The sequence below is a fragment of the Lathamus discolor genome, chromosome 10 (genome assembly GCF_037157495.1).
Source record: "Lathamus discolor isolate bLatDis1 chromosome 10, bLatDis1.hap1, whole genome shotgun sequence".
Classification (NCBI taxonomy): domain Eukaryota; kingdom Metazoa; phylum Chordata; class Aves; order Psittaciformes; family Psittacidae; genus Lathamus; species Lathamus discolor.
Window position 1 is genome coordinate 19,039,950 of NC_088893.1, and position 16,575 is coordinate 19,056,524.

A 16,575-nucleotide genomic window follows, 5' to 3' on the forward strand; every position below is an offset into this window, starting at 1 on the left:
GTGGAAACGTGGCCTGTTTCACCACGTTTTACCCGTCTATGTGTTTGATTTGTTCAGGGCCAGGTTGGACAGGGTTTGGAGCAACCTCTGGTCCAGTGGAAGGTGGGGTTGGAACTGGATGGCTGTGAGGTCCCTTCAACCCAAACCATTCTGTGATTCTATGAGTAAATTAACCATAAGACATCGCCAGTTTTCTGTTTATCGATCATGCATAGTTCACTCATGTTTTCTATTACTATGTTTGCATCCACTGAGTAGCTTGAAGGAGCAATGTAGGGGTTACTTGGGAGCTCTTTGCCTTGACTGAGTGGTCTTACCTTCTTTGCCTGCTCTGATGTTCACAGCGTTGTTTCTTCTCTCTGGTTTAACAAACATTTGAAGGTTTTTAGCACAAAAATAACAGCTGATGCTCGGTAGGCAGCGAATAATAAGCCCAGCAGTAGCAACAGCCTTGTTTGCTTATGGCGTCACGTAGGAAACCTTCCCAGCCCAAACACTGGTGTTAGTTACATCTTCTTTATGCCAAATCGCATTTGGAAACACTGTCTGAGTGCTTCTTTGGAGAGACGTCCTGCTGGGATGAAAGCAATTGTCCCCCATAATCTGCTGGAAATCCCTGGTGTGGGAATGGGCTTGTGGTCTCTGTGGGTAGTGGAGCATCACCTCGTAGTACCATGAAGGGTCTGAGCCAGCTCAGGTGGTGGGCATTGAATTGTGGTAGAGTCCCCTGTTGCTGACTGGAAGCTGGCCATGGTCGTTGTGTTGTCCAAAGTGGGATACAATTCCCAGAAAAGAGGAAAAAAGTCATTTAGAGTGGGAGCCACTTTAGTGAGAGCCACTGTATCCCACAGCTCATCAGAGAGGATGGGCAAAACACGAGCTGAGGCCAACATCAGCGCAAACCTAGAAGAAGATAACGTGTGAGATATGAGACGCGCAGTTTGATGGACCAGATAAATACATAACAAAATTCAGGAGATGGGAATTGAAGTTGAGCAAATTGAAAATAAAACATTTTTACCCCCTGAGACTAAGTAATCATCTGAAAAAAATGGCTCTTATGTGCTTAAATCAGGGCTGGAAACCTTCCTGGGAGGGGTGCCATACAGCAAGCAAATTACGGAGCTGCCGCAGGGAAAATCAACTTGAATTTGGTGCTTGTGTAATGGGGGTGATCAGAGTGTGCACATGATCCCTTCTGGCTTTAAAAGAATCTGTAAATCTGTGGCACACTGCCTAGGTGGTGATGGGCACTTGATAGATGACATTTATTGTGTGTTTCCCACTTGTAAGCTTCCTCTTGCCTCCTTCCTTAACATCTCCTGCCATCCCCTCTTGGGAAGATGCAAACCTAGAACTTGCTTTTAGCCTTGGTAAACCACGGTGTAATTCTTGGGCTTCCCAAGAAAGGCTTCAAATCCATCCGTCTCTTTTCCTGTGCATTTGGGGCTATGGGGTGTGATTCATTTAGGTTTGTGCAGTTTGGAAGGTAATTGTTTAAGGCAGGAACAGAGGCTTTGTTTATAGAATGGGCAATCTATATTCTGATGCTGTAAGTTGTTAATATATTTTAAAAGCTCTTAGAGTAATAGATGGCTGCTTTTTCTTGTAACAAAATGAAATATTGGAATAAATACACGCCAAGGCAAGTTTTAGCTTTTCCAGGTTGTAAATGTCTATTGTTTAATAGTATCTACTTCACAGTATATATTCCATTCCATTTCTGCAGTGTATTTGGTGAGCTCCCCATTGCTGCTAAATTATATATAGCTATCTGATAAATGTACATCTTATTAACTGAAACATATCCCTAAGACAAGTTAGTTTGGGCTTTTATTGTTAATTGAATTTATTCAGCAGCAGCAGCAGCTGAAGGATGGGAAATGTTCAGGGATTTGCATGATGTTAAACATCTGCTTCACTTAACAGGAACTTTGCCAGAGTTGCTCTTAACCTGTGAATGCAAATCAGGACTAAAACAGATACTTGGAGGGGTTTAGCTGTGTGTAAAGGAGGTGGGGTGGTAGCGCTGCAGTGGGAGCATGATGCGATTATCCGGCTTTGCCTGAATGCCACATCTATGGTGCGTGGCTTCCTCTGTGCTCAGCGATAGTGAAGATCATGGTCTTTGGTGGTGGTTGGAGGCAGCAGGATGCTCCTTGGGTTATTATCAGACATTATAGAAACATTGCTGTGCGATTACCTGAAGTGTAATCGCTGCAAAGCGTTGCCTGGTATTTTATAGCAAGCTTTGTCTGAGTGATCAGAAGTCAAATGGTTGATACAACGATTTCTTATAGAATCAGATTTGGGTTAATTTTTCTTCAGCCTCAGTCGGTTTGCTCAGTACTTGCAGCCTCTGAAAGTCAGAGCAGGGGAAGGTTCAAAACTCGCAGGTATCTCTAAATTGCAAGAAATGTCTGAATTTCACAGAGCTTTCTCAGTGTTCTCTCACTGCAGTAAGCTTCTGTGCTTGCTCAGAGGAGTCTGTTCAGGAACTCGTTGAGAAAAGCAGGGTTAGATCTTCTTCCCAACCACACAGGAAAAGGAATGTCCATCCCATCTCCCCATGCATGTGCAAAACAGAGCAATTAAAGGAAGAGGAAGACGGATAGAAAGAGACAGATAGAAAATTTGCATGGCGGAATGGGGATTTGCAATGGGACCCCTGAAGAGCTGGAGTCATCTTTAATTTTCGTGTCCCTGTCTAAACCTGCTCTGTCAAGTCAAACAGGCCACGAGGCCATGGATTATTGGTGTAAAGAGTTCACATAATCATCTCGCTGAGATTCAGCAGTCTGATGTTTTGGGACCACATTTCTGCAGTTGAGGCATGCTGATGCTTTCATTCTGTATGCATGAAAACAGGCTGTTGCTGATGGGCAATTTAGCCAGAAATGGCACAAGAATTAAGGAGCCACACTCATAAATAAATTTGTATCCTTTAACATTTTAGTTTAGTCGTTGTCTGATGCTTTGAACAATACCAGGTAAAGGCTGTGAGTGAACCATGTGAAAGGATGGGCTCTTTGAAACCAAAAACTTTCTCAAATCCTTCTAATTTTGTCTAGAAACGTTTTTTTTCAGTAGCCACATCCTTTTTGCCCCATGGACACAGGTGAGAAAACAAAGCTTAATGCTCCCACCTCCTGCACTGGATTTCGTCCTGAAGCTAGAAAGCTGCCATAGGAACAGCCGAAAATAGCCAGCCCCAGGTCTAAGAGCAACTCTCATATAAAATGACACCCCCTGTGCCACCTGCCTTAGAAATGACACTCCTGAGCTTGCTCCAAACAGCTCTTTATTACATTTGGTGGTGGGGAAGGGTTGCCTGTGGAGTTCACCTTTGGTGGTGGTTTATTTGTACTGGGTTGTTGTTATGCTTCCCCGTGGTGGCAGTGAGCAGAAAGCATGGTCCTGCTGTCGTGGGAGGATTTCTGGTAGAGGATGCTGTGGGATCCAGGTGGGATGCTCAATCGTCATGTCCTAACTCCCCTGCAGTGATATCATATGGAGTCTAATCCTGTGCTGGGATGGTTGGGATTAGCAGCATTGCTGCAGATTTTCCAGGACTGGAGCCCTGGGCTGCACCGAGGGGAGCTTACTCCAGGGTTTTTGGAGGGTCACAAGAAGCTTGTATCTCTGTATATACCTTCTTGTGCAGGTAATCACACTCTTATCCTTAGCCTGGATGCTAATGACTACCCAGCTTTTGTCACAGATCTTATGAAGAGCTGCAGAAGCCATCTGCCCTTCGTGCAGCCCCTGCAGTACTGAGAAATAGCTCAATAACCAGTGGGGCTTAAATCCTCTAAAGACTTCTGTACACGTTTAGGTTCACACCTACTGTCAGGTTAGCCGAACACCAGGGACATTGGGATTGGTGCTCTATAGGTGTTATCGGCTCGCTGGTATTTAAAGTACTGACATCTCTAGTAATCATTGCATTGTAAGGCACCTTGCACAACAGTATTTTACAGGGAGATTAGTGTACCCATCAAAGCAAACTCTGCACTTCCTCACTTTACTTTTACTTTGATAACTGCACTTCTCTGAAGGAGATTTTAATCCTCAGCCTTGCTGTTTCTCCATTGTCTGCTTTGATTCAGAAGTGGCTTGAAGATTGCTTTGGGATCCCGCTGTAAAATCCTGCTACAATTCGCAGAAACCAGGAGTAAAACTCTTAAAGAGGGCAATTATTGCAGGAGCTGGATTAATGATCTGTCATCACAATTTAGCCACATCCGCCACTGACCTTTCACAGAGGGGATGCTCTTGATAAATGTAGTTCATTACTGAGTTCTGACATGAAAACAGAATGGCACTCTGTGTTTCTGGGCAGCCTGATCAATATTTTATCTGCCAAAGCATGCAGAAGTGCTAAACAGGATGAATTACGTAGCTGCTGCAAAAGGGAGCAAGAAACAGCATTGCTTGGAGTGAGCGGAGCGTGTAAATGTGACGGTTATTGGCCACACTTTAGTAATCGGACCTTAATACGCTGGATTTTTCTTTTACTTTCCTTCTGTCTCATTGTTTTTCTCTGCCTGTCTGTCTGGTTTTTACATTCAAACAGTGCCAGGCTTCACTGGGTTTGAAAGTGCTGGAAATGGATAAAAAGGGCTTGTTTCTTTAGAGACCTCCCCTGGCGTGGAGGGGGAAATCATGGCCTTCCCTGGCCGCGGGGTGTTGCAGTTTGGTTCCTCATGTTCTGCTCCATCCGACATCACAGGGATGCGGCTGCTGCAGGAGCACGGTTTGGGGATGGGGAGACGCTGCTGGAGGATGGATTTAATGGTCCATTTCTACCATAAAAATTGCTAGAAATCCCTGTGTTGAGCGTGAGACGCGCATTGAAGTGTTATCCAAAGAGCACGGGAGGGAGCTGCACCCTGTGTGAGGTTTGTTTGAAAGTCACCAGTGTTTTCTTCTTAGGGCTGCCAAGTCAGGCACAGAGCTCGCAGGAGGGATGCAGCCTGACCTCCAGCACTGGGATGGGAACAGAAGCAGCTCTGCCCAGAGCATCCTGTCACAGGACAAAACCCATGCAGCTTTTCCTGGGGAAAGCTTGTGTTTGTTGTACAAAGCGTTGCTGTCCAACTGGGTTTGTGTTCAAAAGAGTAGAAGTGATAGAGAGTCTCTTGAAATGGTGAAGGTGGACTTGTATTTATTTATTTATCGGCAGTTTCTAAGCTGGAATCCAGATATAGTGGTATTATGTCATTAAAGTTCTTGTGAAAAATCCCCACCCTGTGTTAGATGATCAGCATTTTAGTTTTGATGTCTGATGCCTCTGGTATGCCCTTAGGTCTTCTCTTCTCCTGGAGTCGGCAGAATAAATCAGACTGGGATGCTGGTTAAAGGCAGAGAAGTAAAATGTGTGCCTTTTTTCTAACCAGCCCTCAAATAAAGTCCTGAGGATGGATAACCAAGCACAGCATCAGTTTAGGGCACGGAAGACAGAACAGCGGATTTAGCTCACCCCAAATCTGTGTATTCGGCTCTCTGTGTGGGAGTGCCCCCAGCTGTGTGGTGGGGATGGTGCCCCGAGCATCGGTTGGGAGTACAGGCAGGAGAAGAGCTGTCAGTAGTACAGCGCAGGCACTGGAAGCACACACAGTGGCATTTCTGCTGTTCACAAACAGGCAGGGAAGAAGTCCTGTGAAACCCGTCTGAAGAGCGGTGCTGGTCACCTCCTCGTGTGCGGGCTGGAAGGCTTCTGGTTGCAATTGCAAATAGAATCTAAGTCCCCAGGCAGCTCCTAACAAGGAAACCAAGCTGAGACACATCCATTAGCCAGACGTACCAAGGTGAGCAGTCTGAGGGGAGATAACCTGCTAATGATGAGCTTATGTTGCAGAGGAAGCTGCTGGGGGTACTTAGCAAAGCGGAGACAAGAGTGGGGATGAGCGAGAAGGCATGCAGCGGCTTTTCTGTGCTTCTTTTTGTTTAACAGCCGTGGTTGTAATACCTGGAAGAACAGAGCAAGGGGTGGCAATGCTGCCTAAAGAGATGGTGTTTAGTAGATAAAGCTGGTAGATCCTCTGCACAATGTAAGAAGATTACAAGTGTCACTGACAGCAGGAGAGGGGCTAGTGGGAAGGAGAGAAAGTACAGGGCTGTCCTTTGTGACACCTGTGCAATCAGCTCTGAGGAAGGACTGTTACCAGTCTCTGTAGGGAAGATGGGTTAAAACATGAAGTAGTAATACCTAGTAAAGGAGGGGAAGGATCTTTACTATAGAGGAGTTTAGCTGTCCTTTGCATTAGCTTGCCCAATGATTGAAGTTGTTCCTTCGCTTCCTTGCTGGAGCTGGAGGAGCAGGCAGTGGCTTTCGTGAAGTGCCTCCAGCATCTGTCTGGTCGCTGCAATGCCTTGAAGTTGTGTTTAAAACAGCATTAGGTCCGGGCTGCACAGCAAAACATCAGCTCAAACATCCCAAGCATGAACGATTTTGGCCAGACTTCCCATAAGGTTATACTTTCAGGTCAAACATAATCTTTCCTTTGATCCGGAGTGATTTTCCCCCTGGTTTTCCCACTGCAGTGAGATTAAATGTATAAATTAGATGTATATACTTATTGAAAGGTTGGAGCAGGTGATGCTTGAGGCCCCTTCCAACCTGGTATTCTATGATTTCTATGCATCTATGTGTCACCACAACCCTCTGGTGTGGCAGGGGAAGAAGCTCGGAGGTGTGAGCCCCACAGAGCCTGTCACAGCCGCGCTGTGGGACACACACTAAGGGACCCACTTCCAGCAGAGCTGCAGTCATCATTCTCCTGAGGGAACTGAAGGTAATGAGGTGTTAGAGCAGTTCTGACAGGGGCTGAGGGCACCTTCTGACCTTCCAACTGCACTGTGCGCTAACAACGTGTGGAGCTGGAGTTACTGCCTAAATAGGGACATAATTGTCTTACTGCTGGTTTTCTTTGCTGTGTACGCACTGGAATGGCGTCACCCCGCCATGCAGGATGGAGCTCTGCTGTGTCAATGGTCCCTGACCCTCGGTACAGCAGTACTGTGGTGGTGGGAGAAGAGTGGTTAGTGAGCTTACAGCAGGATGCGGGAACTGCAGCCAGAGGCTGTCACCACCTCTGCCCTTCCCGTTTCCTTCATTCCATTCTTCATGCCCATCACATTTGCCTGGAGGCTGCAGCATGGCTTTGACCCTCTGAAACTCCCCAAATGGGCTGCCTTGCAGCCTGGATCAGTGTGCGCTTTTTACAAGAAAAGCAGTTTTGGTTTCAGGCTTTGTTTTCAGAGGATGGGAGAATCAAGGAGGGCTGTGATGCAGTGGAAGCAGATCAACATCTCCTGGCTCCCACCATGAGACACGGTCGAGAGCCTGGGTGCATCACCGGTCAGGGGACTGGAACTGGATGGGCTTTAAGGTTCCTTCCAATTCAAACCAGTCTGTGATTCTGTGACATTTGCTCTTTGCTTGTATTTTGCCATTGCATTAACATGCAGTTCATTCTGGAAATCCCATTTGGTACATGTTATGCACATAGACTAATAGTAGCCGAATAGCTTTTTTTTTAACCTGTAAAATGAGACTGATCCCATTTGAGACCACGAGCTCTTTGGAGGTTGTTTAGAGGGAAGGAAAAGCTGCTTAATATCCCAGTGAGAAACTCTCAAAACAAGACGGGTCTGAGTTCAGGGTGGAAAATGAGCCTTGTCTTGCAGTTACTGCTTGTAGAGCAGTAGGGCACTGACCTGACTGGTGAGTGCATGTCCAGCCTCTGTGTCCTCTCACCTTCTCATGTCACGGTGGTTTTGAAGCTGTGAGCACAATATATGAAGGGTTGACAGTCGATGGGTTTGATATGAGAGGAGTGCCTCCCACCTGGAATCTTAATTGGGTTTTGGTTGGAGTGCAACCAGAAGATGGGAAATGGTGCAGCTGAGCAAGAAAAGGACAGGAACATTGTTGTCAGTGTGCCAGAGTCTTCAGTTGTTGTTCAGAGGAATAATGATTAGAGCCTCTGGGGAGCTGATGTGCAAGGATGTTGTCCCTTAAACTGAGGTGAGACCAGGCTCCCTTAGATTTAATCCACCAGTAGGATCAGTGATAGGACTTAAACAAAAAGTTGTTTTTGAAACCACCATTATAGAGAATAAGGACATCTATGTCAGGGAAAATACATTACAAGAAAAGGGCATCTAAGGGGACAGCTGGAGCACGAGGATGCTCCAGGGTCTCCTCCAAGGCAGAGTCAGTCAGGTTCCTGTTGTGGTCTGCACTAAAGCAAACAGGTTTGCACAACAAAGGACACTTGCCATCCTTCATTCTGCCAAGCTCTGCCGGACAGCAGTTGAGCAGAAAAGGGCTGTAACATCTTATACCACTTTGGGCATCAGGATGTGGTTTTTCTGTAGAAGGATGCCCTTAAATCAAAGCAAGGCGCTCTCCAGGGAAGAGCCGCAGAAGAGCTGGCTGCTGTGAGTGCAGCGTGAGCTTTCAGGGTCAGGAAGGTTCAATCTGATTCCTCCAGCTGAGTCCATGCTGCTTCAGAGCAAGGGGCTCGAGGGCTTTTCTGTGATGATAACCTTTTTTCCTGGTCAGGGGCTGAGGAAAGTGTTTATGTCAGTCTGGAGCTGGGTGATGTGCTGAGGCACCAGCGACACCGTAGCCGCAGGGGCTCCTCACTGTCCTCCCTCCAGCCATCTGACCACCCTGGGCTGCCTTTAAGGATTCCTTCAGATCAGCCCCGTGTTTGGCCCAGGGTGACTCTCAGGTGTACCATTCATTTCTGTTCATGGCACTTCCTAAGCATCAGCTCTTCCAGGTTTATTTTTCACCTTGGAATCCCAGCATAGAGGAATTTATCTTTAGAAAAATGTAGAGTCAGTTTAATAGGGATAGGGATTACAAAGCTGAGCATGGAAGTCTGTAACTGAAGCCCTGTAATCTGGAAAATAGCATGCTGGAGAGCATCCTTGACAGCAGGATTTACCAAAACTGCCAGCTATTATTAAAGGTAATGACTTCAGGAGCTCCTCAAGTGCAGAGCTGGGTGATGCTATACATGCAGACAACCTGTCTTTGGCTTGCCTTGTCTTTCCCTTTAGGAGCTCGGTCCTTTGAAAAGATGAAGGCTAATCTGATGTCCAGCAATGTGGTTTTATCTTGTAGGTGACACCTGTACCATGGCGGACTACAGCCGCCTCAAAAGCATCCTCCTGGACCTGCAGGCACATCGGCAAAGCCCGCCGAGCAGCCCAGCCAAGGACAGAGTATCCCAGAAGCGCTTTTTAGTTGAAGATCTGTTTAAGCACTTGGATGTGAACAGCGATAGGCACCTCAGCAGCTCCGAACTGGCGCAGGTGGGTTTATTGTTCAGTGACAATGGGATTATGAAGCGGATTGCGTTTTTCATTCAGTGTGAATTGAATGTAACACAGCAGCACTCTGCTGAGAACAGTCGTTTGTAACTGTCCGGCCTGGCAGCAGGTAAAGGAGGGAAATCTACTGCAGCATCTAAGCCTCTCTGTGCATCTCTGGGGAGATGGTGCTGTCTCAAACATTTGAAGATCCTCTGCAAACAACAAACATGGCAGCATTCCAGCCCCATCCATGCCTCTGAAAACAGATACTCATCCTCACTGCTAGCCATCGTCTTCTGAAGTATTTCCAGCTAGCCAGCTTGGGGAGAATTAATGTGGATTTTTTAGGTGTGTGTAGGTAGGGCAGAAATCTCTTAATTCTTCCTCCCTGCCTTCTGGACCATGCATTTGCCTGTAGTAACAGGACAACAAAGCTGGGATATTTTTTAATAGGTCTATTTTCCCCAAATCCCCAGCAGATGCTAGGGATTGAGGTGATGAGCAGAACTGGGTAACAATAGAAAGGGTGAGAGCTGGAAAGAAAACTGCTATTTCTAATGACGGGCATGCTGTGCTGATGGAATTAATCTAATTGGTAAAGTGAACTGAGCACACAGCCCAGGTACTCAAGCTGACTACTCCGTGTCCTGAGCTTGCTCCTTGCACATGCAGAGCTGGTAAAATGGTCCTGTAAATATGAGAAAATGCATTATGCCAGATGTGGGAAGATCTTGTCTTTTCCATGTTGTTAGAAGCAAATGCCTTTTAAGAGCCTTTTGGAAGCCAATACCTGCCTGGGACCTGTGAGCTGGCCCTTCCCGCTATGCTCTGCAGGAGCATCTCATCTGCACTCATGCTTCCCAGTGAACACAAAGCACGTTGTAGTTGCAGTGTGTAAATGCAAGCTGTGAGCAAGCTGGGGCACAGACACAAGCTCACTCCTCCCTCAGCTTGCTCCTGTGTAGGACGCTTTGCTCTGCATTTTAATCCTCAGGCTGTTGACATGATGCATGGTCCTTTCTGCACAACACAAAGTGTCAGCAGAAATTCCTTTAGATCTCAGAGCTATGAATATATACAATAGTTCATCTAAATGCAATGATTTTTTTATAAAGACATGGTAGGTAGAAGAAAACACTTTTATCTGAATTCAAAGCCAGTTTTTGCATAAGTGCCTGTTCTACACTCCAATTTTTTTCCCCCTTTTTACATGAAACTTATTCTGTCAGGATATTAAAACACACCTCTCATGCAAATAAAGGTTTGGCACCCTGTAAGCCATTACCATTAGAAGAAACAGTGACCTGCATTTTAAAGGAGCAGGATTCAGTGCTCTAAGGTCTGCTGCAAGGTTACTTTGGGCTCATTGCAGATGTGCTAGGAGCCCAGGTCTCTCTCACAAGCACAGACCTTGACTACTATCGTTTTGGTTCTTTTTGCTGTTATCAAAAGCAGTAAATGTGCTTGCACATCTGGAGCCCGCTGCGGTTGGATGGACCAGATTAAGTCCAGCCCTCAGCTAGGAGTCCCCTCACCCAAAGAAAAACCCCACGAAAGCTTGCCACCGGCACTGCAGAGCTGACAGCATGATCACCTCTAAAGACATCATCCTGCCCATTAATGCAGAGTACAGATAAGCCATGAATACTTTTAATCCCTCCCTGAATGATGCTGATCTTGGACCCCTTGGTGGGAGCGTGGCGGATGTCCTGGCTGGGCTGAGGACACATTTGCAGAGCAGCTGTAGGGTCTCACAGCAGTAGTGGTCACAGTTTATGTGTAGAGTGTTAATTCTTGATTTCTCCTGTTAGCCCAAGCAGCGAGATAATTTTCATGTGCTCCTATGTGACCCGTTTATTCTCCCAGTTTTCAAGGGATTTTCCTTTTAGGTAATGAGGAATAGTTCATTTTCCATGTTACAGTCTTGCCAGGCCTTCTCTTGCTTTGTTAGGCAGCTTTGTTGTTGGTTTGGGTTGGCTCTCTGCAACTTCAAAATTCCCCCAAAGATGGGAATTTCATTGCCCATGGGTAGAGGCATCTGAAGCGAACGTGGTGCAATGGGATCTCCTCCTCTCTGGCTGCTGCATGAGCTGCTGCCGTGCATTTTCCTTCTCATATTTAAAGGAAAAAGAGTCTCTCGAGCACTATAACCTTGTCTGCAAGGAAAAACACGAGGCAGGTAACGTGCTCTGCAGGAAAAAGGCAGTTTTAAGGCCTGCAGGGGGATCTTTAGGAGGCTCATTGCAGAGGGATTCACCCCAACGGAGAAACTGGAAGCAGAGACCCTCCGAACAGGACAGTCCTGCATTGGGGCAGCTGCTTGCACTGGGAGGTGATGGGGGTCTTTGCCCACCTGATTGTTCTCCACAACAGAATTCCTTTAGGCAGCAGATGGTCCATCCCTCTCTATTTCAAGTTGCTTTGCCTCCTGGCTGCTGGCACACCCCATCGAATACTTTCCCTCTGAAGCTGGCAGTGTTTTACAGCCATGGGCATGCAGGGCTATTAAAACTGGTGGTAATAGGAATGTTATTTCCATTTCAAACTTGAATGTATTTTACAGTCAGATTCATAAATCTGCCGAGTTTGTTGCAGCTGCAGTGTTTTGTGGTCATTTGGGTTTTTTTTTCTTGACATTAAATCAAAAGGACCAGTAAAAACTTGTCGGTCTTATGAAAAGTTAATCAATTTCCAATGCAAAGACAGACAAAGGGAAATTTCCATCTTTAGAAGATTGATCTTGGAAGTTATGGTTGATCTCACTTTTATTGAACACTTTTCCTTGCCAGGTGAAGGGTCATTTTTTTAGCATTATTACTTTAAATTGCTTCAATATAATGGGCCAGGACTAGAATAGTAAATAAAAGAGTCCCTGGACTACAGCAAAAAGCTTTCCTGCCTGGAAGATGCAACACTTCAGCAGTTTTCTTCACGTTCTACAATAAATCAGGAAAACCCAATACGTTTGTTATGCTTAGGTCTGATTTTGGCTATTTGCTAGCTTGGATGTATGACTTTGAAAGCTCTCACCATTTTTAATGTAGAGTGTGTGAAATATTTGCAATACATAAGAAACAAACTGTCAGGGGCTGGAAAAACACTTCTAGTGTTGAAAATACCATGCATTCTTGTAGTCCTAAAAGCAAGGAACACAATTTTGCCCTTACCTACAGAGAAGAAAACCAGACTTTCCTTGTTCTCACAAAGCAAATACATAATGATGTATATGATAAATTTATCTCTCCCCAAAGGTCATATAATGGAAAACCTGTTGGATGAGCCAGGATGGGGGTCTGGAGCTGTACATTTCATGTAAGATTTCCTGTTCTCTTTGCTACAGCTAATGAAGGAGGAGGACCTGGAAAATGATTTATTGGATTGTACACTAGAAGACCTTCTCCGGTTTGATGATTACAACAATGATGGTCACTTAACGCTGCAGGAGCTCTACACAGCCTTCCGTGAGTCCTGATGCTTTTATCTCTTCTGGGTGTTGAAAATGTGAATATCTGTGATGGCAACGTTGCTTTCCTAGATACGGTCAGCAAAGATAATTCCTCTTTGTGTTTCATTCAATGGAAACACTATGTGAGGCTTGTTTCTAAAGGTTATTGTGCTCCAAAGGATAAGCAGGAGCTCGGAGTTTGCTTAAAGTGTGTGAGGCTTATTGTTTTCTTGTGCATTTTGTTGTTGGTGACGGCAGTGGAGAGATGTTGGTGTGCTGGCCGGGTCTGTAGACCCGAGTATGTGGCTTCTGAGTAACCCTGAGGATATATGGTGGTAACCTCTCTAAATGTCTTCTGGTAATGTGTTTGTTGTGGGGAAGGTGTTTTACTGAATATTATGCCTGGGAATGATGTTTTCCACATTTTGTTTCCATGTTACTGGGTTATGTGCAGTCTTAATACATATCTCAGCACCATTTGCAAGGATCCCTATTAAGTGTGGAAAAATAAGTACTTATGTCATCCCATTTATCCTCATTACTTTATGTTCATGCATTCATTGTTATGTATATTCATTATGTTAAGCATTCATTGAAGTCCTTCCCTGGAAAAGGCCCATGTTGTCTCCTTCTCCTGGATGATAGAAAGTTTTATTGATGCTTGTCCCTTTGGGACACTAAGAAAGGCAGAAAATGTGGGGTTTCTTTGAATGATCAGGGCTACACAGTGTTTGTATGTGCTTAATACTCTCTAAAGAAAATCAGGGTTCAACTGTTGGAGGTTGAGTACAGGCCAGTGACAAGTCGATTGTTTCTTAAACTGGACTCTCAAACTTTTCTATGTGGCATTTTATAGACAAAGTAATTTCAGTAGCTCTTGATTTTATTTTCTAAACAGGGGCACCCTGCTCCAGTATGTGCTTGGTGGGGAAAGCTTTGTGCATGATAGTTGCCATGTGCCCTGCACTGGTGCGTAACTCGTTGTTGCTCTTTGACAAGCTGCGATGCTAATGAAGAACCTCTGGTTTTGCTAAATAACCTCTTTTCTAAAGAGTGTGGATTCTGGTTTTTTGACTTCTGGCTTTTTGATAAAAAAGACACAAATTTGTATAATATTCATAGAATACAGAGTGGTTTGGGTTGAAGGGACCTTAAAGCTCCTCCAGCCCCAACCCCTGCCACGGGCAGGGACCCCTTCCACTGGAGCAGCTTGCTCCAAGCCCCTGTGTCCAACCTGGCCTTGAGCACTGCCAGGGATGGGGCAGCCACAGCTTCTCTGGGCACCCTGTGCCAGCGCCTCAGCACCCTCACAGGGAAGAGCTTCTGCCTCAGAGTTCATCTCAGTCTCCCCTTGGGCAGGTTAAAGCCATTCTCCTTTGTCCTATCCCTACAGTCCCTTGTCCAAAGCCCCTCTCCAGATGTCTTGTTGGCCTGTTTAGATACTGGAAGGCTGTTTAAAGTGCTTTCAAATTAGCCCCAGTTGTCACCTTGGACCTGTTTGAACCACATATGCATTTAATTCAACACGGCACACCCAAAACGGCAGATATACAGTAAAACATAAAACCTCGTGCATTAAGAAGGCCATAAAGTGAATTAACCCTGCTATAAAGGCTTGACATGCAGTTATTTGGAGCATATTTGGATCAATGGGTTCTCAAAGTCACAGCAACTTGAAGCTGAATTCCAGGAGTCATTTGTATGAGGTTTTGGTTCAGTGAATTTTAAGGAGGCAATGAAAATAAGACAAGTACAAAATATTAGCCAGTGAACAGAGATAGTGATCGATAAACTGCAAAAATACTGTAACAAAACCCAAGGCGTAGCAATGAGTGTCTATCAAGAGGATTTTGAGTACGAAGAGAGTTGTTCTTCATCTGAAGCTGAAAATCAGACTATTATAAATTTCCTCAGAATCTTTGCCTTTATGTTAATGGCTTATCAGCTTTCAATTTGAAAACAAAGTTCCTTGCTTGGAACTTCTGGAATTTTGGGGAGCTTCAGTTGGGTGTAATTTTATCTTTTTTCCTTTATTCTATTACATGATGTAGGAAAAAAACCCTTCAAAAATACTTCAAGCACTTGTCTTAAGCACACACTTTGAGTGTTTATGAAGTTTGTGCTTTGCTATAAGCCAGAATTAGGCTTGTAGGAGCAGTTTAAGGGTACAACGTTCTGCACATCTTTCACGTTTTTTGCCTATTCAGGTGATGTTTTTGTTGCTTGAAATCCACCCAAGCTGCTCGTTTCTGCATGCTGGCAGCAGGCTGCGGGGCTGGCTGCTTAGCAAGCTGAGGAACATAATGACCAGCATTCAGTGACATCAGAAAGTCTCAATCTAATTTATTCTCTCAAAGCCTCCGTCACATCTGTTTGGGCGCACTGTGTTCTGGTATAGTGCCGCAGTGTTGGAAAGGTTTGCGGGTGACCTTGGTAATGTGAAGAGCTTCCAGTTTGTCATTCTGTGCTGCTTTAGATGTTGTGTTTTGTTTTAAAGAGTCTCCGGGCCTCTCTGTAACTTAACAGAGCCACAAAATGGTCTTTTTCTCACTCCATCTATCTCTTGCTTTCTCTTGACCTATCCTCTCTTTCCAAGACCCACGGAATTCAAAGGGCATTTTGATCCCCATTCGAGTTGATCAGCTGTAAATGAATGAAAAGTGCACGGATGAGATAAACCCAACCTCTTACCTTTCCTGAAACTTGGTTTTACCCTTACAGGCAGTACATGCAATAGGTGCTATTTTTAGTACTCATTTCTACTCATGCTAACCATTTTCATACACATCTGAATGCACAGCTTTGGATTATGGACAGAAATAGCGGCCCACCTACTAACCCTATCGTCTTACTTCTGATTTTCTGAAAGTTCTTTTGTTTCTGAACACCCAGAATACAATTCCTAGGAGCTGCTTGTGCGTCTGCGTATGCTTAGAAATATCTATTAACACAGACCTAAGTATCACTGTTCAAATTGCCTTAATCATACATAAGTAATGCATGAGATGGATGAAACACTCTCCTGGCAGCTCTGGTAAGAACAACTTGTAGGTGTCTTTAATTTCTCATTAATAAATGTTATTAGATAAGCAGGCTCAGGGCCATAATTAAACGATTTTAATTGTTTATCGGTGACCTCAAGATTTTCACATTCTAAAAATAGAGTGCTAGCAAATGTATTTGTTGTCTTTATATTGTCACAAGGATTCAATAAGTGAGTAATAAATGAAAGGCTTAGTTGTTCTAAGAGCTAAAGCAGAGCATGCATCTAATTAATCAGCATGAAGATAGTCTGGTGAATTGGCAAGCACATACCCAGCTGAGTCATACTTTAAATATGCTCGGGTGAGTGATTTTTGGGTATGACTCCTGGAGCTGTATCTGACTGGAGGCTGTTAGAATTAGACATGTCACTTTTGGCATTCCTGTTGTCTTCCATAATGGGAAAGTAGCAGGTTGGCAGATGTGACAGCCTAGCTGAAGGAAAAAAAATATCAGTGTATTCTTCTAGATCTATATTATCAGCAATGTGGACAGGTCAATTTGTAATACAAATATATCAAAGGGAGGGGAAACATGCGTTCCATCAAAATGGCTTTATCTTGTCAACATTGTTTAGCTAATAAGAAGTTATTAACCCTGCGATAAAATCCCCTTGAATTCTAGCTCATTGCCAATTAGAGTATTCTCCTACCCAACATCCCTGGCTCACAGCTTCACTTTGCATTTCATTATGGTTTTCAGCAGCCTGCTCCAGTGGAAGGTGTCCCTGCCTGTAGCAGGGAGCTGGAACTGGA

At 44.8% G+C, this 16,575-nt stretch overlaps 1 protein-coding gene across 10 annotated transcripts in view; it reads left to right on the plus strand.

Moving 5' to 3' along the window:
* Window positions 1-16,575, plus strand: part of FSTL4 (follistatin like 4) — a 396,562-nt gene that overhangs the window by 287,613 nt on the left and 92,374 nt on the right. For all 10 annotated transcript variants that reach the window (XM_065690678.1, XM_065690673.1, XM_065690681.1 and 7 more), the window contains 2 exons: window positions 9,143-9,333; window positions 12,674-12,794. In XM_065690678.1, the coding sequence (XP_065546750.1) occupies window positions 9,143-9,333; window positions 12,674-12,794 (312 nt within the window). The remainder of the gene's footprint in view (window positions 1-9,142; window positions 9,334-12,673; window positions 12,795-16,575) is intronic.